Source organism: Cervus elaphus, chromosome X, assembly GCF_910594005.1.
Source record: "Cervus elaphus chromosome X, mCerEla1.1, whole genome shotgun sequence".
NCBI classification, from domain to species: Eukaryota; Metazoa; Chordata; class Mammalia; order Artiodactyla; family Cervidae; genus Cervus; species Cervus elaphus.
Window position 1 is genome coordinate 134463037 of NC_057848.1, and position 27482 is coordinate 134490518.

General features: G+C 34.9%; 1 protein-coding gene across 5 annotated transcripts in view; it reads right to left on the minus strand.

Moving 5' to 3' along the window:
• The window catches only part of USP9X (ubiquitin specific peptidase 9 X-linked), a 115159-nt gene that overhangs the window by 36836 nt on the left and 50841 nt on the right, over nucleotides 1–27482 (minus strand). For 3 of the 5 annotated variants that reach the window (XM_043897836.1, XM_043897838.1, XM_043897835.1), the window contains exons 12-21: nucleotides 24516–24722; nucleotides 23038–23174; nucleotides 21736–21884; nucleotides 15187–15274; nucleotides 12021–12363; nucleotides 9624–9719; nucleotides 8640–8851; nucleotides 6677–6917; nucleotides 6189–6338; nucleotides 5272–5392 (exon numbers count right to left, since the gene is read on the minus strand). In XM_043897836.1, the coding sequence (XP_043753771.1) occupies nucleotides 5272–5392; nucleotides 6189–6338; nucleotides 6677–6917; nucleotides 8640–8851; nucleotides 9624–9719; nucleotides 12021–12363; nucleotides 15187–15274; nucleotides 21736–21884; nucleotides 23038–23174; nucleotides 24516–24722 (1744 nt within the window). The remainder of the gene's footprint in view (nucleotides 1–5271; nucleotides 5393–6188; nucleotides 6339–6676; nucleotides 6918–8639; nucleotides 8852–9623; nucleotides 9720–12020; nucleotides 12364–15186; nucleotides 15275–21735; nucleotides 21885–23037; nucleotides 23175–24515; nucleotides 24723–27482) is intronic. The other 2 variants (XM_043897837.1, XM_043897839.1) reach the window with 1 other exon arrangement.

A 27482-nucleotide genomic window follows, 5' to 3' on the forward strand; every position in this document is an offset into this window, starting at 1 on the left:
AAGAGTGGGACACGACTGAGTGACTGAGCACACAGCAACGGAGACTAAAAAATATAACACACTTCAAAAGGAAGTAGTTCTTACTGAAAATAACAAAATGAAAGTATGACAAGCTCTCCTTTCCAACTTCTCTAATTTTAGCCTCCATGACACCATGTATTATCTGGTTTGTTACAATGCAAGAAACTTACCGGTACCATTAGTAACTGTACCTTAAAAAGTAAACATTAAAAAAAAAAAAAAAAGGAACAGTATCTCAAAGTAAAAGGATTTTTTTTTTATAATATTAGAAGATGCACTTCATTTAAGTCACAGTGAAAAGATACAGTAGAAAAGAGAAAGAATCCTATTATTAGCTACCAAATACTCAAACTTACTTCAGAAAGTACTTTAATAATGAAAAAATTTGCAAGGTAAATGCCCTATGATTTAAATACACTTGGATAAAAAAGATTTTCTTTTTTTAGTAAAAGCGTTTTTTCTTGAAGAGTAAAGATAACTGAAAATTACTATAATTTCCATAGGCTAAGCTAACTTTTAGTGGCCCGGAAATATCTTATTAAAAAAATTCAAATTAGTGTTGAAATATGTTGGTTTTCCCTATTCTGAAGGGGGAGTAACATGTACCTAAATGAAATATTGTTTTAATAATATAACATTTGTGAATATTTTCTCCTGTCATTAAATATTCACCCCTACATCATTTTTAATGATTAAAATGATATGTCAGTTTAACCAGTATACTAGTTTAATATCTAACAATGGTTATTTTAGGTTTTCTCAAAAAACGTTTGTTAGACAATAAAGATCCAAATTATTCTCTACAAAGAAACCAATTCATACACTATATCTGAAAATATCTTGCTTAGTTTTATAAGTATTCTGAGTGAAGGGCAAAGGGAATAGGAGAAAAGAAACAAGAGCTATAAGAAAAGGATGCACTGAGTTTCAAGTAAATCATTTAATGTTGGATTATGGTTTATTCATTTGTGGGATCTGAACCAAATCACTAGTGGCCATTTCACCTTTAGCATCTATGAACCTAAATAACTTTAGGTCCTCGATTATGTACATGCTCATTTAACAAAATATGGAAAATAAAGAGAAAAATTTAAACTGCCCATAATGCTGGATTTTAGTTTATTTCTTTCTAGCCTTTGGAAGAGATACCTAAGCCTAATTAATTATATGATATAGCAGCATGCTATTAAAAAGTCTAGAAAATGATGAGCAGTAACACATGGGTTAAGAGTACAAACTTTAGAGCCCAACTGCATGCATTATTTTAGAACTTCCTCTAAGCTGTGTGTCTCTGGCCAAAAGCAGCAGCAGCAACAACAACAACAACAACAACAAAAAAATCACTCCGTGCCTCAATTTCCCCATCTTTAAAATACAAATAAAAATAATTCCCTCCATAGGAATGTTGTGAGGTTAAGTAACTTAACAAGTGTGAAGATATTAGTTAGACCAAACTCCTGGGAAAAAGAAAGCTCTGAAGAGGAAAAGCAACTCCTCTGCTGGTAAAGCAACATACATTTTGACTTCTCTGTAACAGGCAAGAACCTGGTTTCCTGATGTGCTTAAGGGTCACAAGAACTCTTGAGGAGTTTACCTACAGAGGACTGTGTAAGTTCTAAGGTTTAACAGCAAATTATAATGGAGGCACTTGAGTTTAGGCAAAGATTCAGAATAAACAGAAGTCAATTACTAGGAAAAAGCTTCTAATTCCACCTTGGTTTTGTTCCTTGGTTTTGTTCCTCCTTTTAAAATATGTGCAAGTGTACACAAACACTAAATGACTCCTCAAATGTTAGAAACAGAATTTATAACTACTTCCTCTTCTTTGAGCTCCTGCTTCCTTTCTTAAAGAATGTGTTCATGCACAGCCCATGTGTGTAACAACCACAGTGACAAAGACCAGGTTGACACTTGTTGAATACTGATTAAATACCAGTCACCAGGCTAGGGTTTTCCATATATGATCCCATTTAATCCATACAATTCTATGAATTGTTATTCACAGTTATCCAATAGTTATTATTGGTCCAGTTTTATAGATAAGGAAGCTCTGAAAAACTAAGATAACTTATGTCTAAGGCCATGGAATAGCAACTTGAAGAAGCAGGATCTGAACTCAAGTTCATTTGAGTCCAAAGCCTATGATTTGTATACTGTCGTACAACCATTACTGGCATTTTCAAAGCTGGCTATTTCAAATTAAGGTATGATACTTGGATTATATAAAATATGATAAAAGCACCCTCTTAAGTTTTCTGCTTGAGCTGCCTGGCAAGAGCTCCCTCTCACCATCTGGTGGCAGTATGCTCCAATCACAAGATCAGGGATTATGAGATGGCCTTTTCAAATATTAAAGGTGAATTTGCATACATAAAGCAACAACTCTTACTCGAATACTAGGTAAGTAAAATAAATTCTAAGCAATACAACGGATAAAGATCAAATTAAATCAAGTCATTAAGAAAAGCTTTATTTAAGAATCTAATTAACATCTGAATTGATTCTACACCATATGACTCAGGAAATGAGATGGGGTGAGAAAGGTCAACATACTTTAGAAAAAGAAGATAATGGAAACATAAGACAGTTTTAAAAATTATCTAGGCCAATTACTGAACTGCATTTATCAGCAACAAACTTCATTAAAATGAGAATAAATTAAAATACATAAACTCAAAACGAATAAAGACACTGAAAGGAGTGGAAAAAGTGTTAGAGATGTTAGCTAATTATTGAAGGTGTAGAGGGGATGGAAGATATTAATAGCTGGCTTAGCTGAACCCAAGAAGTGCTTTTTGGGGAGAAAGAAAAAGGGTACCTATAAATCAGCACCCCACCAAATTCTAAAAGTTAAGGATATGAAAGCAAAACATACTTGAGCAGATACAGATGAATTAAAGACTTTGAAAACAGAGTGACTGAAGTCTGCAAAAGAAGCCACTTTCTACTCTATTTCCCTCCCTAATAGACTGATAAAGCTGGGAAGCAGATGTCTCACTAACAGAGAATAGAGACAGATATGGAATGCAGAAAAACTAAGAAGCAAGATTAGTCAGTATGTGTCCATGTTTGTTTTCTGATATAAATGTGTGTGTGTTTAAGTGTGTATTACTTCCTCAGTTCAAAGAAAAGGCCTAGGTGACAAGAACACCCCAATAGTAACGAGCACAATTTAGCTGTTGGATTCTGGTTTCTACCAGAGTACCCTCCCCCTTGCTAAAAGGAGAAATGCCTGTTTCTAGGGCTGGAATACAGAAAGCGCTACACGAACTTTAAATATCTTGTGCCAGAAAGTAAAAAGTACTGGAAAGATGATAAACTATATCTAAACTACATCTAAAAAAGCATTAGGTTCATATAAAAAACATAGTGTGTACATCCACTGACCATAACTGGGACAACTGAGCATCAAAATAAATAATGATTGTAATGGCTATAATGGATAAGGTGGTTAGATAGCATCACCGACTCAATGGACATGAACTTGAGCAAACCCTGGGCGACAGTGGAGGACAGGGAAGCCTGGAGCGCCTGCAGTCCATGGGGTCACAGAGAGTCCGACACGACTCAGCAACTGAGCAACAACAATGTAATGGCTATAACCCAATGGATAAAATAAGAATCTATGAGTAAATAGTGATCACACGTTAATTTACAGGGGAGAAGCAAGGCTCTACTTTGTCGTTCTTGGAGTTCTTGAATTGTAGTTGCAACTTTTCTGTAAAGGAGTAAATGTTTCCAAAAAGTTTTTTTAAACATTTTTTAAAAAGTTGTATAGAATTGAATGATCTGGTTCAATTCTTTCCACCAACTCTTATTTTCAGCTCATAACTTTGTAGAATGTTAGGTTTTAGATGAAAACATCTATTAGAGCACAAACACTGAAATGTGTTAATGAAAAACAAAATCCTATGGAAAGGATTCCTTGGAGGAAGGTCTTAAAATTTTAACACTAGAATACCTGGGGTCAAGAAGTTAACAGAAGAGCTAGAAAAAGTTAAGGATGCCACCACAAAGCCGAACTACTAATCAAATGTGAATGTTATATATTCAGATTAGTATTACTTTGGAAACAAACAAACCAAACCACCTCCCATGTACCCCCCTTCTGAAATAAATGCACGAAGGTTATCAGCATAACAGAGTCCCTCAAAAAAGGTTCAAGACATAGGAGCTGATGAACAGAAATCTACCATAGGAAGGCTGAAGAAAGAAGTCCCAAAATGGTAACTGCATAACAAACAGCAACCAGATGAGAGGAGGCAGAAGAAAAATTCCAGAACAGTGGAGCCGACATATTATATAATACCCATGATAATGGAAAATTATTTTGAGAGATTATTAGAGAATACGTGGGAAGAATTAGTGATAGGTGTATAGAAAATCAAGAAAATGAAAAGGGAAAATTATTAAGCCCCGAAAAAAAAAAGCTGCCATTAATCTAGCAAACTATTTTTCACACACTCTTCAACAAGCAAATGCTGAATATGATTTTAAGAAAATATTGGAGGAGGGACTTGCCTACAGGGCCAGTGGTTAAGACTCTGCCCTTTCACTGCAGGGGGCTTAGGTTAGATCAGGGAACTAAGATCCTGAATGCCATGTGGTGCAGACAAAAAAGGGAAAAAGAAAAAATTGGAAGAATGTGGAAGTAAGTTTACATTTACACAACAGAAAACCAGTAGGTATGTAAAACTGACAGTTGTATGAGGGTATTATTTACAGATAATACAAACATAGATAATAAAAGCTAACAAATCGAAAATGGTTGTTTCCCAGGAATAAAACAGAAACAATGCTATAGATGACACATGATCCAACACACAGTCCAAGGGTCAGAAAATGTTTCCTGTAAAGGGCCAGATAGTAAATATTTAAGAGGCCATATGGTTTCTCCCATAACTGCTGCTATGCTATGACAAAAGCAGTTACAGACAGCATGCACATGAATGAGCATAGCTTACACACCAATAAAACTTTGTTTATGGATATCAAAATTGAAATGTCAATATAATTTTCGTAAGTCACAAAATATTCTTTTTTATTTTTTTCTATAGCATTAGAAAATGTAAAAACCCTCCTTAACTCTTGGACTGTTCAAAAAGCAGGCAGTGGGCTGGATTTGGCCAGTGAGCTATAGTTTGCCAACTCCCATTATTTTCCATCTAGGAACATAATTTGCTAACAAACCCATTCCTGTCCAACATGTACTTTATCAACACTATAATTATTTAAGAAGGAAATTCTTACCTGGTGGCATAAGTTTCATAAGTACTCTTGCTCCATCTCTAAGAGGTGGCATATTTAAGCTGCTACCCAAGTCCGCAACTTGCCAAAGGAAAGAGATGTATCTGGGATTCAGTGACATTATCTAGAATACGAAATACACGAAGTGTTTATCTGTAAATTACACCTCCACAAAGGAAGTCCCCGAATAAATGTTTGTTAATCTCCATACTGTTGCTTCTGTCATTTCTGTCCTGAAATGGTCGGCCCACACCATCTTCTCACCGTTAGAAACCCTTCATAATGTAGACTGAATATATTATCCGAGCCACCTCTAGTACGTTGTGTCCGACAGCTTTTTTACTATTTTGTTAAACTATTCCCATTATTCATACAAGTCAGATTCTGTACAAACAGCTGCCATGCCCCACTAACAGTTAAATTCCTAATCCAACTGATAGAGACTGCCAACTCTTCCGACACTAGAATGGCTGGTATTATTGTAGCCATTAAAATGTTTGTGGGGAGGTAAGGCAGGGAGACGTTACTTTCTTTAGAAACAAAAATACATTACTGACGATCTGAGAAAGACTGCGGGTATTTTCCTACAGAAACAGTTCTGAAGAATTCATTTTTTGTGACACAAATACAAAATACAGTGCTATTTTTCTCAGTGAACTTACAAGTTATAATTAAGTTGTATAATAGGCCAGTTTTATGTAAATATAATGACACTCTATCTATACAAAATGTGGTTTTTAAAATTTCAACCAAGTTACAATCACCTTTCAAAGGGATCCCTTTGAAAGTTGATGATTAACTGTACAGTTTGCCACAATAAATTTTAAGTTCAAAAAAAAAAAAAAACTATTCCATACATGTTCCTCTTAAATAATCCAGCATAATGCCTTGCATACAGTAGTTCAAAACTATCTACTCACCACCCCAGGCAAACAGCTTTCCACTTCTGGATTGGGACCATCACTGTAATGATTACCATGGTTTCCAGGAGACCCAGTTGAGGAATCAGAAGAGCTATCAGGGCTTGAAGGCATATTGGAACTGATCTGTGTAAGTTTGGCTGTAATTAGCTAAAAATGATATACTAAGTTAGTATCAAAGACAAGGAAAACTACACAAAACAGTAGTGATACACCAATCGAAACAAAAAACGACACACTATATTTTTAGAAATATAATTTATAACTATTGTCTAACCTAATCACTTAAACAGTTTTGTTTTTAGAAATCTTTTCCTCTGCTATATTGTAGGTACCAATATGCCTGTCTCAGTGTTATAGTAATTCAAACACCTAATACAGTCACACATATAATGGATGCTCCATCAACATTTATTGATTAAAATGTTGACTACTAAACTGAGAGTCCCAGGCTTGGTTTTCATGAAAAATTTGGTAATTATACTTACCGACTTATCTTTTAAGTTTAATTGTCCGATCAACTTTCTATCATCTGCAGGATCTATCAGTTCACCACCCACAAAGAGCTCAATTTTTGTATGAGCTACATTGGCTTTGATACGATTGAGAATACATCGTCGTACTGAGCCGATTGTATCATTTGTATGAGACCATACATCCAAGTCATCAACCTGTCTGCCTTGGTTTGGAAATCGAACTATAAAAGAGAGATGTTTACCACGGAAAGCTCTGGGGAAATAAAAAGGGAAAACATCATTGTGTTCAGCAGACTTTCAATTTTCTTGCTAAGAAAATAAAGCTAGAAATTTAAAATGGAATATTTTCTTACTAAACAAGAGAAAATGAGTTAAAGACATATCATTTTTGTGTGCTGTGCTTAGTTGCTTAGTCATGTCCGACTCTTTGCAACCCAATGGACTGTAACGTGCCAGGCTCCTCTGTCCATGGGGATTCTCCAGGAAAGAATACTCGAGTGGGCTGCCATGCCCTCCTCCAGGGGATCTTCCCATCCCAGGGACTGAACCCAGGTCTCCCACGTTGCAGGAAGATTCTTTACCATCTGAGCCACCAGGGAAGCCCATATTTTTAGGATCTTAAAACAAGTATTTACTGCTCCTTTCAACTACAAATATTATAAATAATCTTCAAAACACAACAATCATAGTTGTTACTCTTGTACCTAGTTTGTAGGTATCTAGTTACTAGACATTATAACAGAGACATGAGTAATATTTCACTTGAAAAGAAGCAAAAAAATTAACATATTCAAGGAGCAATTTAAATAATTCCATGGTCAAAAACAGAACTCTTAAATACTATTGGCTCATATTCAATAAATATTTCTAAATTATACATATTATTTGAAATTACTACATGGTAAAATCTTAAGAGAAATATCAAGACCCAAAGATGAGTGAATTAGCTAAGGGGAATTTTTTTTTTTTTTTAAAGGGGAATTTTAAGAGGCATAAATTCCCAGTTACAAAATAAAAGAGCCACAGGACACGTAGTAACTAGGCTTATCATGGTGATCGCTCTGTAATGAAATATTCAACCACTATGTTGTATACCAGGAATTAACATAGTATTGTAGGTCAATTATACCTCAAGATCAAATAAACTCATAGAAAAAGAGATCAGACTTATGATCAGCAGGCAGGGGGAAGGACAGGGAGTGAGGAATTGAATAAAGGTGATTAAAAGGTATAAACTTCCAGTTATAACTAAGTACTAGAGATGTAGTGTTCAACATGATTAACATAATGCTATTATATATGAAAGCTGTTAAGAGAATAAATCCTGACAGTTCTTGGCACAAAGGAAGAGTAATTTTTTTTCTTTTCTATCTATATGAGATGATGAATGTTCACTAAACTTAATACAATCATATCATGATGTACTAAATCATTATAAACTTATATATCTGTATGTCTATTATATCTCAATAAAATTGGGTGAAAAAAGAAATGTTAGTAATCATTTGAAAATATTTCTTACTATATTGGCTATCTGTCAAAGCAGCCTATTTTAAGAGTTCTTTCTAACTAACTCTGCAATCAGACTATACTATTATTTTCAAAAGTGGAAATGAATGGTGTCAAAAACCTCAACTGCAAAATATCCCTGGCAACATTTAATGGGCAATAAAGTCAATGGCAAAAACAAGAACAAAACACCAAACAACCCTCCCCCCACAGAATAAAAAGAAACCAGACTTAATTTGAATGCCCTAAACAAAAATCAACAAAAAACAGATCCAGAAAACAAAACAAAAATGGTCTACTATTAAAAAAAGATTCTGTAAGACATAAACACTGTTCGTAAGCAAGATGCTAAACATTTTCAAAAATGAAAAATTTCCTCTCCTTCTTCCTATACATCACTTTTTAGAATCCAATGGCTAGGAGACTGTCAAATCATTAAGGAGCAGCACAGTAGACAGTTACAAACCTTGACATAGGTAGAATTGTTCTTTCCTCATGATAATCACTGTCACATTCATTTATATATTCCCTTAATACAGTTAATACTCGAACCATTCGAACAGCTTCCTGTCTTGCACAATTAATACTGTCTTTGTCACCATCCAAAACACATAAAGTGTCATAGGAGGCTTTCAAACGATCAAAGCAAGACTGAATGAAGTCTTCATGGATAACCACCTACAAATAATGGGCCAAATAAAGACAGTTCAAGTTTTCTATAATTAAAGATGGGAACAATTAAGTTAAAGGTAGATTTCATTTAACCATAATCATATTTAACAAGAGGTTATACTGATAATAAAACACACTATGTTTGAAATAGACTTGTGGTTGCCAAGGGGGGAGAGAGGTTAGGGGAGGGAAGGATTGGGATTAAAGATGTAAACTATTATATACGGAATGGATAAACAACAAGGCCCTACTGCATAGCACAGGGAAATATATTCAATATCCTGTGATAAACCATAATGGAAAAGAATATGAAAAAGACATATTGTATATATGTATAACTGAGTCACTTTGCTGCATAGCAGAAATTAACAAAACATTGTAAATTAACTCCACTTCAATAAAATAAAAACAACAACAAACACTCATTATGTTTTGTCAAAGAAAGCTAAGGTTATTTCTAAGTTAACAAGTATAAACTAGACACACAAAAACTGAATTTCAGGATGAGGTGTTAAAATTGAAAGAAATTCAGCTGAAATCTCCTACTATAATTATACTCAAAAATAATCACTTTAAGATAATTTTCAAAACGAGACTCATTTAGACAGCAGTTTGTATGAGAGAAATGTGGATTAAATATTTTAGGTATATTTTTATAGTATGAGTTAAAACAAAAATTTTCTAGTTAATTCTGAATTAAAGATAAAAATTCTCATTAACAAGAGTTCTTCAATCAGAATTCAAACTTGTGAAAACTTTAATACATGTTAATCCTCACCTGATTGACCTGTAGCCTTGGACCAAGGTTTGTGTATATCTCTTTAAGGAGATCTATAGCTCGGCTGGCAATATCATCATTACTCTGAATCACCACCTAGATTCAAAAAGATTCAAGTGTAAGTATCTTTCAAGAAATATCTTAGTTGGCCACTTCCATTCAAACCATACCTTCAGTATTTTTAATACAGCATTCAATAATTTAAAAAGGAATATCGACTTGTAATAATCAAATAAAATTAAAGTGAGAAAACAGACCAAAACTGTAACAAAAGCAAAACTCAACTCTTTGTATAAATCAAGTTAAGAAAGGAAGACACATTTCACTAAGAAGAAAATATGCTGTCATTAGTATCATTTACTCCTGCAATTCAACACCTTGGTAACCAAGCAGCGGGCTTCCCTGGTGCTGTGTTTAGTTGCTCAGTTGTGTCCGACTCTGTGACCCTATGGACTGTAGCCCACCAGGCTCCTCCGTCCATAGGGATTTTCCAGGCAAGAATACCGGAGAGGGTTGCCATGCCCTTCTCCAATGGATCCTCCCAATGCAGGGATCGAACCCAAGTCTCCTGCATTGCAGGCAGATTCTTTACCATCTGAGACACCAGGGCAGCCCAAGAATACTGGAGTGGACAGCCTGTCCCTTTCTCCAGGGGATCTTCCTAACCCAGGAATCGAACTGGGGTCTCCTGCATTGGCAGGTAAGCCACCAGGGAAGCCCCACCTGCCAATGCAGGAGACGCAAGTTGGATCCCTGAGTCACAAAGATCCCCTGGAGAAGGAAATGCTAACCCACTCCAGTATTCTTACCTGGGAAATCCCATGGACAGAGGAGCCTAGAGGGCTAGGCTATGGTCCATGGGGTCTCAAAAGAGTTGGACACAACTCAGTGACTAAACAACAACAACCAAGTAGTGAGATATTAAAGAAGGAATTTAAATTAGTTAAAGGAAATCAAGATTACATGAAATACAGCTTAGCATAAAAGGCTACCCACCCCATTACTATAGATCTTTATCATCTAATCATATCAGTGGTTTTCAAACTACGTATAGAACTCTACGAGTGATGAAGAATGTTAGGGATGAACCCTGTAATAGGCATGGGAGGGGGAAGAGAGTAAAGCACAGGGAGACTGAGTCACAAGAAAAAAACAACCACCAGGCTTTCTTTTCTCACTTCAACTAGTTTTACATTTTGAAGTGTTATGTAAACTTTGATTTTTAAAAATGGTTTCTGCTGTTTAAAAATGAAAACCACTTAAAGTGTGAATAATCAAATACTAAAATAAACAACTTAGTCTGCCTATGGTTTGCAGAAACACATTTTATATCCAGAAAACAATATAAACTGCTGCGAACAGGTCAGATTTTTAAAGATATTTGAAGATAGGACTAATAATTAATAACTACAACATGGATGGAACCTGAGGGCATTATGCTAAGTGAAATAAGTCAGAGAGAGAAATACTGTATGATCTCACTTACATGTGGAATCTAAAAATCAAAGAAACACAAACAAAAAATTGAACTCATAGATACAGAGAATAGATTGGTGTTTGCCAAATGAGTGAAGGGGCTCAAAGTAACATATAGCATGGTGCTATATTTAATAATACTGTACTGCATATTTGAAAGAGTGAATGCTAAGGCAATAAATTTTTCTTTTTGACCACGTCACACAGCTTGTGGGATCTTAGTTCCCTGCCCAGGGACTGAATCCAGGCCCTGGCAATGAAAGCAGAGCTCTAGCCACTGGACCACCAGGGAAGTCCCAAGTAAATCTTAAAAGTTCTCACTACGAGAAAAAAAAAAAACTCGTGACAATAGATTGTGATCATTCTGTAATATGTACACATCAAATCATTATGTTGTATACCTGTAACTAATATGGTGTTGTATGTCAATTGTAACTCTACTAAAAAATATATATAATATTGCAAGTTAAAACAGTGCTGATAAAGTATACATTCATAAGCCTCTCTAAAGTCTTCTTTTCTGTCTTCTATATTAGCATTAAGTGCATAATAAGCTAAAATTAATACTGAAAAGAAACAGAGGTCTATGTTAAATTAAGAAGGGGAAGAAAATAACTTTCATGGAGAGGCATGATTTCTATGGTTAGTGCACTTACTTCTAAACACATTGGGGGCAGACAGATTCTAAGCCAAGAGAAAAGGAATATCAGTGGCAGAAGGACAGGGAGGTGGAGGGAGAGAGATATGAAAAAGTCCAATGACAAATGACATAGAAAGATAAAGATGAACTATCACTAGCTCCTAGGACAAGCATCAGAGCAGCATATATACATGCAATTTATACGTAAAATTGTGATTTCTTACCTATTTGAAAAAACAATATCACATACAGTGTTTATCAAGTTCCCACTTCTCACTTACCCTCCAAAGGTAGTCTAATCCAATCAGTTCCAAATCATCCATCATATATGCTCTCCTTTTGGCTACCAGTTTTCCTTCCCGACAATTCACAGCTTTGAAGAATCGTTCAAAACATTTCATCCCATTTTCAGTCAATAAGGATGGATCAAGCTGAAGTACATTGCTTTCAAAGAAGTCCTTATTAATATCAGGATCCAAGTCTGGTTCATCCCCCATCAACTTGGAATACCACTTAAAACAGGCTTCGCGATCACAAAGGTAAACTGCATTCTCTGCTAAGCATTTCCATATTTGTTTTGCCTGAGGAGCGCATAGCCACAGTTGGCCATCCTTTAATAAAAATCTTGAAAAACATAAAATTAGCAATTAGATCTACATAATTTTTTATTCTGAAAGGCAATCTATTTGTATATATGGGAAATAATCCACTTATCACAACTATATTTTAACTACAGGTAAAAGGATGTCAGTTCTTATCAGCATCTTAAAATAATTCATTTCTTAATTTTTATCTATTACTAAAAAATACTAGGTATTCATTCAGCAAGCACATATTAAGCATCTACAAAGACAAACCTTTGTTCTCTGTACACCTGAAAACACTGTAAATCAACTATATTTCAATAAAAACAAAAGGATATACAGTGGGAGAAAAAAAAAGATTTGTTCCCTGATTTGATCTCTGAAACCAGCCCATTTTGAAAGTATGTTTAACAGGTTATCTGAGTTTTAGCATTCTGCTTATATGGTATCACTGGAGAAAGAGGTATTCTGTGACTTTCACAGATAAATCATAACACTGAAGAGTTAAAATACCTTAAATTTTAACATCTGCTGATGATCTAACAGTCATCACTCAGCACTTGGCCACATTGAACTGAGTAACCTACATATGTCTTAAACTTTTTAATGTAAAAATTCAACAGGATGCTTATCCATTATTCAACGGCATTCTCAGGGGTCTTTCTAGTTTGAGGACTATAGGTTTTGTTAAAGACAATAAAGGTGAACTCTGTTTCACCTAGTTTCTTCAGTTAGCTTTTTCTTTTAGTATTCATCCACCCACTCTGTCTGCCGTATCTCTGAATGACAGAATGAATATCTCATTTTATTCTGAAAAACTTAACACAATTTTTAGCTAATCTAATGGTGCCTCTTTACCCAATTACAGAGTTGGGTGAATGTATTTAAGGTTCCCTTTTCATTTCAAAGCATTTTGAGTTATTAATTCTAGTGTCTTTGGTATTTTCATAAGATTGTTGACCTTAACGAGGGCTTTCTAGCACCTGTCCTATTTAATAACCCTGTCACCCTGTCTAATTTATAGATAGGAAACTGAGGTTCAATGTGATAAAATACAACTGTTTTCATTTTTGGGTTGTATGTGGGTGTGTGTCTTCTTTTTTTTTTTTTTGCTTTCTTTAAGCAAAAATTCCATTTGGAAGGGCACTGTATAAAAAATAAAAACAGAGTTGCTCCAACTGTTGGGAAGAGGAGGAAAGAAGTGAGAAAGGGATATAAAACTTCTATTGCTTGTCCAGAAATCTTGGAGGAAGCTCCTCAGAAGCCCTAAGGCTCCAAAGTAGGTTTGAAAAATCACTTGTCTAATAGAAAGAGCAAAGACTGAAGTCGGATACACCTAGTTGAGTAGTGCAACTAACTATATACTGGGGCTGTGTGATTCCAAACATAGCTTTAAGCCATGTGAATCTCAGTTTCCATATTAATCAAATGGGGATAATACCTGTCTCCCTGTGCTGCTATGAGGTTTAAATGTAAAGTGAGTAAAGTTCAGTTCCTGCGCCTTCAGAGAACTGATGTAGGTCATACAGGTAAGTATTATAGAGCAGGGACTAAAACAGGTTCTCTGATCCCAAACTTTAATTTAGCAAAAGAGCTTATAATCACTCTTCTGTTCTAGGCAATCTAAAGGATACAACACACACCAATCAATAACAATGACTTAACTATGGCAATGATTCTCAATCTGGGGAGGAAGGTCCTTTCATTCAGATGGTTGAAAAACCACACCCACACCCACACCCCCAACCCCACCCCACTACAACTCACAGAACCATTTTGCTTTAATTAAACAAAGGCCAAATTTCTTAAACTCTGGTGTCTAGACTTTACCCTCAAGTTAAAATCTTAATGTAACTACTTATGCAAATATTTCCAAGTAAGCACATAATAAGCAATAAACATAAGCCTATAATTAATGCAGTCCAGGAGAAAATTCCCCAGTGCATCAAAATAATACATGCAATAGATTTTCTGAAGCACTGATCATTTGGGCATCTCCCTTAGCATGCTTATGATCTGAAAATATATGGTGGGGTTTCTGAATTGCAAGAAACCTCTCATCATCAAAATTTTTTAACAATTTTAAATATGTAAGTGTATAATCATTAAAAGCTAATCACTGAGTATATCAAGCCCTGGACTACATTTAGCTTTGGCTTACAGGAATAAGGGGCTTCCCTGGTGGCTCAGCTGGCAAAGCATCTGCCTGCAATGTGGAAGACCTGGATTCAATCCCTGGGTTGGGAAGATCCCCTGGAGAAGGAAGCGGCACTCCAGCATTATGGCCAGGAGAATTCCATGGACTATTCCCATGGAGTCGCAAAGAGTCGGACACAACTGAGCGACTTTTCACGCCCTCACTCACTCACTATGGGAATAAATCTCTTTTCTCCATCCCCAACAGAATGTTATTAACACATGATTTCAGACTGCCTTTGTCAGCCACTGTTAGGATTAACAAAGCACCAGAGAACTCAAACCACTCTTTTAGGGTACTGGTCAAAAAGACTTTTGTCCCCATTTCCTTAATATGGTTCTCCAGCTGGCTGTGTCAAATATGGAAATTTGTTCTTTAAAAACTAAATATATTCTCAATATAAACACACATGAAGACCAGAAGTCTATACAAAAGGTTTAAATATGTTCTTTTCCAATACTGCAAAGAAGAAAAGTTAAAACCCAGTCAATAATTTAAAAATATTTAATCATGAACACTCAGGGAAATGTCCTGTGACTTTCACATAAGGATTTCCAGATTGGAAAAATCAAAGGTGACAAGAGTCACCTGACAAAGACCTAGCCATACAGCATATCAACTTGACATTCTTTATCTGTGTCTTAGCACTAATTGTTTAAAACAAACCTAAGGAAGTTAAGCCGTTCTTGGACTTCTTGAACATGACTGTATCTACTTCCCAGCCTCACAGTTTGTGGGTCATAGTCTTCATGGTCTGCAAATTAAGAAAAGTTGTGCATTACACACATGGTTATCCATATCATTGCTGACTTAATCAAAGGAAAACAAGTCAGTTAAAAGATCGTTAATTCTTTATCACTAAAGGCAACTTGAAATTTACTTATTAGTCATAGTTTCTATCCATCTCCTTTTTTCCCAATCAGAATAATCTTCCCTTTTTTTCTAACCAAAAGAAAATGGTCTGTTAAATGTGTCATCAAAAATAATCCTTCATACAACCCTCTGTCCAATTTTCATACATAATGAAGTAATGTCTGATTATAGCATAAGACTGACCTGAATGGTCTATGAACTGACCACCAAGACAAACTTTTTTCTCCAATTTCCTTTCTGTTATATTGAAATGTCTTCATGGAAAAAAAAAATATAGCTATAAAAAATTATATTATTAACTTCTATCTGGACATTAGAGTGACACAAGATGCTCCTCTATATAATGAAGTTATCATACCATAATTATCATCAGCATGTTGTTATGAAAGTCTTAGATAAATTTAAGAAAACCTACCCTTCTATCATGAGTATGAGTAGGTACTGGTCACAAGGTCTAGCTTAAATGGGAAATTCTTAAAAAAAAAAAAAAAAGTCAGTAAACCCTTTGATTTTGCTTTTATTTGAATATATCATACAAGGGGAAAAAAAAGAGCCTTGGTGTTTGCAATGGACGATCAGAGCAAAAAAAAAAAAAAAAAAAATCTTTAAAAGCACCTCCAGTCCTAAAACACCGCTGAGAAAAGGATTCCTGGTAATGAAGGCTGTGTTGTTAAGTCCCATATTCTGATAACAGAGAGCATGTCAGTGCTGATGGTGGGGTAATGAATATAGCTTCCAACTCAGCAACCACCTAGATACTTAAAACAGAGGTAGCCTGAAAGCTTGGCTCATTGCATCAACGTCAACATCAGAAACACACAACAACAGAGCTTCCTAGCCCATAAAAATGGATCCCAGGCTTTGGCCCAGCAGTGTGAAATGAGGATACAGTCAATCTTCCACAAGGCAGCGCTTCCTCAATAAAACAAACTTCACTGGGCAAGTTAACCTGATGTTAAATCTTCTGAAAGTGCCTTCTAGTATCTGTTGGCCACTGACATCGGTATTGCCAGTATAAACAACATAAACTGCTTCGGGATATCTACTTTTCCTGCAGAGCCCTTAAGGCACACCATAACATTCTTTCCCTTCCTCCTCCAGCATTGCAGTATGGATGAAAAATGCAATCACCATTTGATTTTTCCCAGTTTTGCTAGATGACACAGACTTTTTCTCTGTAGCAGCACTTGGACTCCCCAAAGGACAGTAAGTAAACACACACATAAAGTTCCACATGCAATTAGCCCGGGGAAGAATAATGAATTAAAAAACCTGAATTCTGGAGAGAATACATATACACTGCTATTAAGGATGCTATTGTATTAATGATCAATTTTCAACCTCTACTCGCACAAGCACCAACGCCTTTCGGTGGCCACCATCTTTCACTGACCCTTGAACTCAGAAAGCTCTTCATTGTTCCTCTTCTCTACTGGCTCCTGATGGATTATGTCTTAATTGCTGAGTTGTAAGATACTAGTCCCTTGTGAGATATATGGTTTGCAGATATTTTCTCCCATTCTCGGGTTGTGATTTTACTTTAAACTGTAGCAGTTAAATGTATATTCCAATCACTGTTTTTTATCCTTACAATTTTCCTTTGCCTAACTCAAGACCACAAAGATTTATTTGTATGTTGTTTTGTTTCAGCTGAGCCTTGAACACCACAGGGGTAAAGCCAAGTATAACAAATTCAGCAAACTGCAATCGCAGTTTCTCTGCATACACAGATGAAACCAACCATGGACCATTCAGTACTGTGGTGTTTACTACTGAAAAATATTCATGTATAAGTGGACTTTCACAGTTCAAATGGGATTTTCAAAAGCCAACTGTACTTTATCTATTGTAAATGGAATTATTTTGATTTCATTTTCAGAATGCTCATTGACAGTGTATAGAAATACAACTTGTATATACTGATTTTAATCCCTGCAATCTATGGAAACTCATTTATTATTAATTTTAATAGATTTTAGCAGATTCTTTAGGATTTTTTGCATATGAGATGTGTTATCTAAGATTAGAGACACTGTTTCTTTTCCAATATGGATGCTTTTTCTTTTTCATGTCTAGTTAATTTCACTAGCATCTCAAGGAGAATGTTAAACAGAAGCGATTAAGAGTGGAAATCCTTGTCTCAATCCTGTTCCTGAGAGGGAAGTAGTCAGCCTTTCACTGTTAAGTATGATGCTAACTGTAGCTTTTTTGAGATGTGCTTTAGCAGGTTGAGGAAATTTCCTTCTAGTCCAAGTCTGCTGAATATTTTTATAATGAAAGGTGCTGGACTTTGTCAAATGCTTTTTCTGCATCTACTGAGATAACCTCATAGTTTTGGCCCTTTATTCTATTAACAAATGACTTTGGAGTGTCAAATCAACATTGTATTCCAGGGACACACTGATTATCTTTCTTATATGTTGTTAAGATTCTGTTTGCTTGTTTTTGAGAACTTTTAACTATATTCACAAGGTCTGTAGATTTCTTTTCATGTCTTTGTATTATTTTGGTATCAGAGTAACAATGGCTTCATAGAATGAGCCTGGAAGTGCTCCTCTGTTTTATTTTTTGGCTGTGTTGGGTCTTACTTGTGGCATACAGGATCTTCGTTGTCATGTTGGATCTTTCATTGCAGAGCATGGACTCTGTAGTCGTGGCGTGGGGGCTTAGTTGCTCTGAGGCATGTGGGATCTAAGTGCACTGCAAGATGGATTCTTAACCACTGGACCACCAGGGAAGCCCCAGTTCCTCTATCTTTTTGAAAGAACTGGTTTAATTCTAGTGTTAATTCTTCTTTATATACCCAGTAAATTCACTAATGAAGCACCTGGTTCTGGGCTTTTCTTTGTGAGAAGTTTTTTGATTACTAATTCAATCTTTTTACATGTTATACACCTATTCAGATTTTCAATTGCTTCGTGAGTCAATTTCAGTAATTTGGCATTCTCTTATTTTTCTTATTTTCGTAAGGTTAGCAGTGATATCTTCTTTTTGACTTTCCCAACTGAGCCTAACTAGAGGTTTGTGAATTTTGCTGATCTTTTTGAAGAACGCTAATTGATTTTTCTCTTCTCTATTTCACTTATCTCCACTCTAATCTTTATTAATTTCTTTCTGTTTTCAGGTTAGTTTTCTCTCCCCCACTTTTTGAAGGTGAAATGTTACTGATTTGCCATCTTTCTTCTTTAATGTAAGAACTCAGCTGTATAAATTTCCTCTAAGCACTGATTTAGGAACACTCCATTAGTTTTTATATTTCACGTTTTTTTTTCATTCATTTCAGCATATTCTCATTTCACTTGTCATTTCATCTTTGACCCACTAGGTTAGTAATGAATGTATTCTTTTGGCACACTTGTGAAATTCCCAGATTTACTTTTTAATTCATAATTTAATTTCACTGTGGACCAAAAAAGACCCTACTTTGTATAATTTCAACACTTTTAAGGTTAGTAAGGCTTGTTTATAGCCTAGAGTATGGTCTGTCCTGCAGAATCCTGTGTATATGTGAGAATATACATTCTGCTGTTTTTGGGTGGCTCTGAATTACTGTCTGCTGTCACTTGCTTTCAGTCTAATTACTTCCTTTAGTATTTCTTCTCAGGCAAGTTGGCTAACAACAAATTATCCCACTGTTTGAGAATGTCTTTACTTTTCATTTTTGAAAGACAGTTTTGCTGAATTAAGGTTCTTAGTTGTCAGGTCCCTCCCTCTGCCCCTGGCACTCTGAATAGGTGGTCCTATTGCCTTCAATGTTCTGATAACTTAGTTGTTCATTTTAGTGGGGTTTCTTCGTCTATGAGGACATAATTGAAAGTGGCAGCCCTGAGAAGACAGAATGCAAAAATGTGATCTACAGTAAAGACAAGTCCTCCAACTCTATCCAGAAACCAAGGAAAAAAAGGTAAATAAAACCTTTACAAGTGTTCAAGTCAGTATAGTCTATCCTACCAATAAGGTAAAACTTAAGTAAAAACTGAAAGATGGTTTTATATTGTGTTGTATATGCACATGAAAAACTTTAAGAATAACTTGGTAAGCACCAAGACAATAAGAATAAGAACATGAGTAAATACTGAAGATAATTTTATTTTTTTTTCTGAAGATAATTTTAGTTATAAATAATGCTAAAACAGGAGGTAGAATCAGTTGACTGTACTATTGAGGAAGTGGGGTTTTTTCCTCCCCATAGCTTAAGATACTAGTAGAGATGAAACATGGGCAGGACAAATACTTAATATTGGTGAAATACTTATCAGAAACTAAGAATTTCAGTAAACTAGAAACCTGATATTATCCTACTGAATAATGTCTCATACCTAATGGTATCCATGCAACACTTTTATTATATAGAGGCTAAAAGAAATTTATTTTAGAATTACAGACTTGGAAATTAGTGACTGATGGTATCATCAACCACCAATTTCTAAATGCTGTGAAAAGCCTGTTTTAATAGGAGAATTTTACTAGCTGGAGACTGATCAGTATTAATCAGAAGAGTACTATAATATAGGAAGAAAAGGTATATCAAAGGTTAGGACAAACAGAAGGTATGGTTCCAATAAACTCAGGGGAACATAGCAACAAAAATTCAAGGGCTTACTATGTGCCAGGCATTATTCTAGCATAAATAACTTGTTCAAGGTCATACACCTAATACGTTAGGTCATGTTTCAAATCCAGGCAATCTGTGCAGATTCACAGCTCTTACTTTATGAAGATACAGATGATATAAGAAGGGGAAACTGAAGCCTGAAGATGTTAAGTCCATGCAACTGAGATGAAGCAAAGACTCATGTAGAATTTGACTACAAAGGAGCAGAAAATTCGAGTGAGTCTGAACTGCATGTGCATCAATCATCTCCTGATAGCCTCCACAGCAGGGGTCTCAACCTGTGCCAATGAAACTAAATGAAATACCATATGCAAATAAAGTATGTAAAAATTAGTAATGGAGTCATGTGATTTATATTAAGGCTTCATTGGGGGAAGGCCTTTATTAGCCTCTGTTGAGGGCATTATACCAAAAAGAGGAGGTGACATCATACTGAAGAATCAATTACATTAAACTAAGCTTATACCTCTCTCAGATTTCGTTTGACATATGCAAACATGTCCCAAATGTTGGCTGCATTCATATACTGCCATGATTATTCTAGCATGCTACTTAGAAGGAACTAAGGAATGAAATTATAAAAGATCACTGCCTGGTGCCTATCAGTTGCCTGATGCTTAGATTGCTAATGCTCAGAGTGGTAAATGGAAGACAGTCAACAAAATCAGCTCAGGTATCTGAGGGCTGTTTCATTTTTCAATTATGTTTATCTGAATTTTATATGGGAATGTATGTATGTACCTGAAGTGTTAAGGAAAAATATCCTTGCAATGTGTAAGAGCCTTCGTTGGAATTTTATTCAACAATGCCAACAGTCTAAATCTTCAAATAATGAGGTATGAGAAATATCCTCATTTTTAGTACATATATTGGCTTCTGCAGACTCTAACCTGTTAAAAGGAGTGGTATGTTCAATATCCATTATGTTAATTCTATCTCTCTGGTAATATAAAGTTTTCTTTCTGTGCCTATGGGGACCAACTTCAACCTACAAGAAAGTTTGGGGGTTTATTTTGGAGCCTATGAATTTGGTGTAAGACAGAGGAATATGTACCAACAATCCATCTGCACTCTGGCACACACACTCAGACACAATTGTCAGAGGGCAAAAACACGCTGAAACAGAGCTCCATATATGGCAGGTGCTTAAAAACTGACTGTTGACGCCACAGAAATCTCTACCAGAACATGTTAAAGCAAATTCACACTTTGAAATCCAATGTAAATATGTGGACTCTAGTAGTCTCGGATCTCATAAACTTTCAATTCATAACGTCTGAAGAACTTATGAAACACAGACTTAGGATTACAAAAGAACTATGGTATTTGCAAGAACAGACTTTGACAAAAGTTTTCTTAAAAAGATAAAGGTGGTGGTAGGAAGGAAACAAAGGATGGAAGTGAGTCAGGTACATACCTAGAAAGGTAACAACCAATTGTAGTATAGGCAGGCAGAGCTCCCAGGCAGAGAAGAAAAAGAAATCAATTTAAGAAGGAGAGTAAGAAAGGCAAGCACTTAGTAAAGAGCCTTGAACTGCTGGCCTGGAGTTTAGGGTGTGTAAGATAAGAAGTAAAAGAAGATCACAAGCTCATAAAGGAACACAAGTTATAAAACCTTGCATCTTTAAAAATATATCTATTGTCACTTCTATGGTAACTGATTAAAAAAAGCTGGGAAGGGAAACTGCTGTGATTTCCCATAGCTCATGTTAGATTACAATACATACCTCTAGCATATAGCCTCATGCTTTCCATGTAAGTTGCAAGGTTTTCTGCTACCAAAGTAACTAGGGCATGATTGTGCTGAAGTTGATTGATTAAGTCATGGCGATAGAACACATGGGGACTTCGCTGTGTTTGACTGAAACGAGAAGAACTTAACAATATAATTAGGCAATTAAACTCTGCTGTAATCAAAAGAGCTTATACAATTCTAAATTCTTAGCTCCTAATTTAAAAACTTAAAATGGTTTCCTTCGTAACAGAATTAACTTGGCCATTTACTTTAATGATAATATTAAGCGATTTAAAAGAAAATAATCAATGCCTCAAAAATAAGACATTAATTCCATTATTCTTACTCTATAGAAAAACTACACATTAATATTTTCCAATTCACACCATGGGAAAAAAATCAATGACTGATGTCTTCTTCTATACTATATATAGTAGTACCAAGGTGCTTCTAAGTTTACATGATTATTATCAGAGTTATAAAACAGAAACATTTCTTGTAACATTAGCACCACGAAGATTTACGTTGTAATTGTAGTGGAGGATTTAATCAAAGAAAGGGCTTTCATTAAAATTTTATTAGCCAAAGTACAGAATTATCTCTTATTTCTAGCAAATATGCCAATATACTTTCAGTGGCATGTTTTCTATCTATTAATGTCATTCCTCATTTCATTTTCTCTCTCCTGCTTTGTTTCCCTTTTCACCAGTATCTACACTAATCCATTAATTTTTCTTACAGATGGTATCTTCCCATGATCGGTTTACTCTGAAATAGTTAATGTTTTATTGACTTTGAAATGTCATACTACGTTAAGTCTTCACAGTAAAATAAACTTGCTGGTTTTTTAAATAGTTAATTTTTAAAGTTAATTTCAAATATTAAATTGCATGTATGTTTAAATGATGAAAGATGACAAGGCATAGTTTGAAAATACCTTTTCTGATATTTTTTAGCTAAATTTCTGTTAAATAGCCAACTTTAAATATCTTAACATGCCGAACTTTAGTTACTGAAATAATTTGTTCTTGAGCTTTCTGGTTATATGAGCTGGAACAGATAACATGAAGGCAATATTATCACCTCTATTCTGATACTTATCACTAAATTCTGTCTTCTTCATCAATAAAATCAAAGAGGTGGATGTGATAAAGGAATCCTCTTTTTTAATTTAGTGTGTATGCTTCCTGTCACCCTACTCTAGTTTTCTTTTTAAAACCTGCTTTCACCAAACAATGTTTCTTTTCAATAAAATATGTAATTAAAAATATTGAAATTTTCTGTTAAGTCTTACCTCAAATTCTGAGGTGCTTCACCAAACAAACTACAAATTTCTCTAATTTGTTTCAGTGCAGGAATTACCCATTTGTCATTTGTGCGAAGCTCTTCTATAAAGCGATCTATCCACTGTATCTTCTGTGTGTCACGGTCCTTAAGAAACAATTTCAGTGTTTTATATAGGTCAATACTCAGAAGAATTCTACCTCCAAATTAGTTTGAGAATTACCAAATAGAGCTCTTCTTGTAATACCAGCATCATTGCAGTAAAGAATTTAATGATAAAAAAAGCTGCTTTAAATATGCTTTTATTCCACATATACTACCAAAACTCCTAAATACTATTATAAAAACTCAACATGACATGGATTCACATATAGCTACTGAAAGGTATTAAGCACACTGACAGAAAGTTTGATTTTAAAAGTTGCCAGGAGGTAGGCATTTAAGCTTTACCCAATGTTTTAAGAGATTCTACCATATAATAAAAATCCAGTAAGAACACGTAACTCCAATTGCTACTCTGTATGGGTTTGTTTTTAGCATAGAAAGAACACAGAAAATTTGTATTTTACCAAGGAAACAATGGTACAGCAACTGAGTGAAAAAAATTCACCAAAAACAAAAATAAGGACATCTCCACATACACACAAGGAGAGAAAGAGAAACAATGATAAGCAATTAAAATTAATGTTATAAAATCAAAACTACTTCAAATATTTTTACTTCTCATACTTTATTTACTTTACTCCTTCCCTGAGTTCACAGTAATCAGAAATGTAGGTTTGTGTACCTAAAAATTTAAGTTCGGATTACTTTTATTTTGTGTTTGTGTGTTTAATGAAATAATTTAAACTTGAGGTTCTTATTATTTGATATACCAAATACTTAATGAACTATCTCAAGTATCGGAAAAAAAACACCTACACCTGCTAGAACTTATTGGTTTTTATCTAAATTTCAGTTCATCAGTATGGCAAAAAGTTTTAACAAGCAGGAAATTAGTTTTTCAGCAATATTCATTTTACCATGAATTAAAAGATACACATGCTACAAGTTAGAATGCAGGGAAGTTGTACGACTTGCTTACAGGGAAGGCACTAACATGTTTCAGTGTTTAGGAAATTCTATTAATTTTTCTTAACTTCCCTAAGAAGCAAAGAAAACCTAACTTCTCTTACCTCTGAAGTCCATAATTAGCTTTAGTATCGTATTATCTACTTGAAACTGGTATTTAGCACCATACATCTGACATTACCACAACTTTGTAACTTACTTATACTGTCTTTCTACCAAGAAGACTAAAATGTGTTCAGATGATGCAGAAAATTTAAGACATAAGAGACAGAGGAAGGCAGTGAACCAAGTATGTCAATTCTTAAAGATCACTTCAAAAATAATGTCAGAAAAACCTAGAACTATTCTATATCTAAAAGCCATCCTCATCGTGAAAGAGAAAGGTCACAAAAAGTGAGCAAGACAGCACAGCCTTACCTGGGAACAACTGTAATCTAGTATTTTTATGTGGGCGCTGAGGGCCAGGTCCATGATGTCTACAGGCACATCATCACTATGGGCCAGATTCCAGAGGAGGTTCAACACTTTGTGCGCCATCACACCATCTTTGTCATCTTCTGCAAGACGACGTATCAGCTCAAGTAGCTTTTCTCGCTGCTTTTTACTCGCATTTGTCCAACTGGCCTAGAAAATAAATCGTAAACAATACGGCAACACCACCTATTTATTCATCACTGCTTAAAAGTGTCACCAGATAAACAATATTCATCAGAAAAATAACACAGCAGAGCACAGAATTATTCAAGTGGTATTTGAGCAGTAAGATACGATAGATTTAAACTCCCAAGAAAAATTTTAAAAAATCTCTGTTTACAGTTAAATACCACAGATCAGGGTTTCTCAGTCTTGGTATTACCAACATTTTGGACTAGGAAAACTGTTGTCGGGGGCTGTCCTGTGCACTATAGGAAGTTTAACAGCACCCCTGGCCTCTACCCCACTAGAAGTCAGTAGCAACTCCTCCTTTTATCTGTAACAACCAAAAATATCTCCAGGTATTGCCAAGTATCTCTGGGAAGCACAAGAGCCTCCTGCTGAGAACTAGTGCCTTAGACTCAGTCTGTCATTTGTACCTTTAAAATTATATTAAAAGACGTTAAAGACAACTTGATATACAAAAATATTCATAATAAATGAAAAAGCAATGTGCATTGCACACATTAAAAAAAAAGTCTATAACAAACTCTGTTATTATCTAAGAAGAAGTTTCTAACTTACAGGCATGATACAATGCTATTTCAATTTAGTAGATGACCGGCCACTCATTTAAAAATTCTAAAATAGAAAAGAAACAAAACAAAACAACCAAAACACCCTCCCTAAAATACTTCTTTCTAAACACCCAGTTTATATAATGGTGTGTGTGTGCCTGTGTCTGTGTGAATGCACTAGTGGCATGTAGTGGGTAGAAGCCAGGGACATTGTTAAACAACATGAGGAAACGTGTATGTATAAAGTTGGTAACTGGTTGTTTATTGGAAAATAAACTGAAAGCAACCAAATGGCAAATAGCAGGATGATTAAGTAATTACAGAGGATTCTTTCAATGGAATTATTATGCAGACATTAACAATGTGGTAAATACAGGATATCTTGAAGTCAACTGGAATGCATACTTCCAATTCCTCCAAACCCCTTAAAATTATGAAAGGAATATCAGAAAGCTGCTAAGAATATGACGGAAATATTAGATTATATTACAAATAAGAATATTTTAAAGAGACCAGCAAGCATAATGTGCCTCCTAAAGGAAGAGCACATCACCACCTATGATATATATTAGCAAAAGAACAATGACAAAGCCTTTGTTTCATACTTTTCACAATCAATAATCAATCCAGTTTCAACAAATAATTTACAAGGAAAAACAAAAGACAATGGGGGAAACTATAGCTTCAAAGAGCCTTAAAAAACATTTGCAACTGATTACAAACTATGGAGCCTAATTCAAACAAACTTCAAACAAAGTATAATCTGAGACAACTGGAAGTTTTATCACTACGTGACAATTAAGGAAGCATTAGTTTTTAGGTATGATAATGATATTGCAAAGTTTTTCTTCATGTACTCATCTCAAACAGCTATATACTAAAATCATTAAATATGAAAAGGAGAAATTGATTAAGAACATTTGTTCATCCAAAGCCACCATAAAGTTAAAAAAAAAAAAACCAACCACAATTTACAACACTTAAACTGATAAAGACTAGCATTCAAAATCTGTCAAGAATTTCTATGAGTCAATAAGGAAAGTATAAATAACTCAAAAGGGAAAAATTAGGCAAAAGACTTGAATAGGCTTCTCTCTCTCTCTCTCTCTCACACACACGAAGAATAGAAACGTATGAAAAGAAGTTAAACTTCATTAGTGATCAAGGATATAAAAACCAATACCACAGTGAGGTAACACTTCATACCAAGCGGACTGTCAAAAATCCCTAATTCTGACAAAAACAAGTGCTGGCAAGGATGTGAAAATCTTGATGGGACTATAAACTGGAATAAGCACTTTAAAGAACATAGACTTAATTAGAACTCAAACAATGAAAAAGTAGACCAGGTAAGTATATAAGTCTAAGTCACTAAGCTTTGAAATCATTTGGTTGCCCTCTATAAAGAACTACAAAGTGACCTGGACTTCATGTTTCCTTTCAATCCTCATTAGTAGGAAGTTTCGACACACTCTATAAAAATTCTAGTTTTACCAACAGCTCCAAAAACACTGCTTGTTACCAAATAATAAATGCTCAATAAAAATCTATTAAGCCAAAGTAAGGTGGAACATAGATAATGGAATTCTTTTTATATTTAGACTATTATTATATTTAGACCACTCTGAGAAGAGGGGGTAGAGGGTCTAGAGAACATCATAATATTCAACCTTTCTTCTTTCCTTTTCCCAGCATGGTCATCACTGGTCACAAACCATCATTTCATAAGTCATCTCAAAATTAGAAATGAATGGCAATTAGAGTACCCACCTAACTGATTCTATTATTTCCTTAGCTGCCTTTGATGACTTCAAACTTAATTTTTCCATAAGGCAGTGATTTACAACTCTACTGTAATTATCTGAGAATCCTGCTTAAAATACAGACTCCGAGGTCCTAGCAACTCAGAATTAATTGGTCTTGGATGGAAGCTAGTAATTGGTATTATTTTTTCTTCAACTGTGAAATACACATCAAGAAAGGTACAAACATACACATTGTAGTACATAATATGTATATATATGTACCTATGTAACTATTACCCAGGATGAAAATATCAAACGGTAAGCGGCACTCCAGAAGCTAGCTGGGTCTATTTCTGAAGTTTATGTTCTATCAAGGTTTATGAATTCTTGTGTGCCTTCATTCCTTTCTTCAACCTTCTGTTTATTAG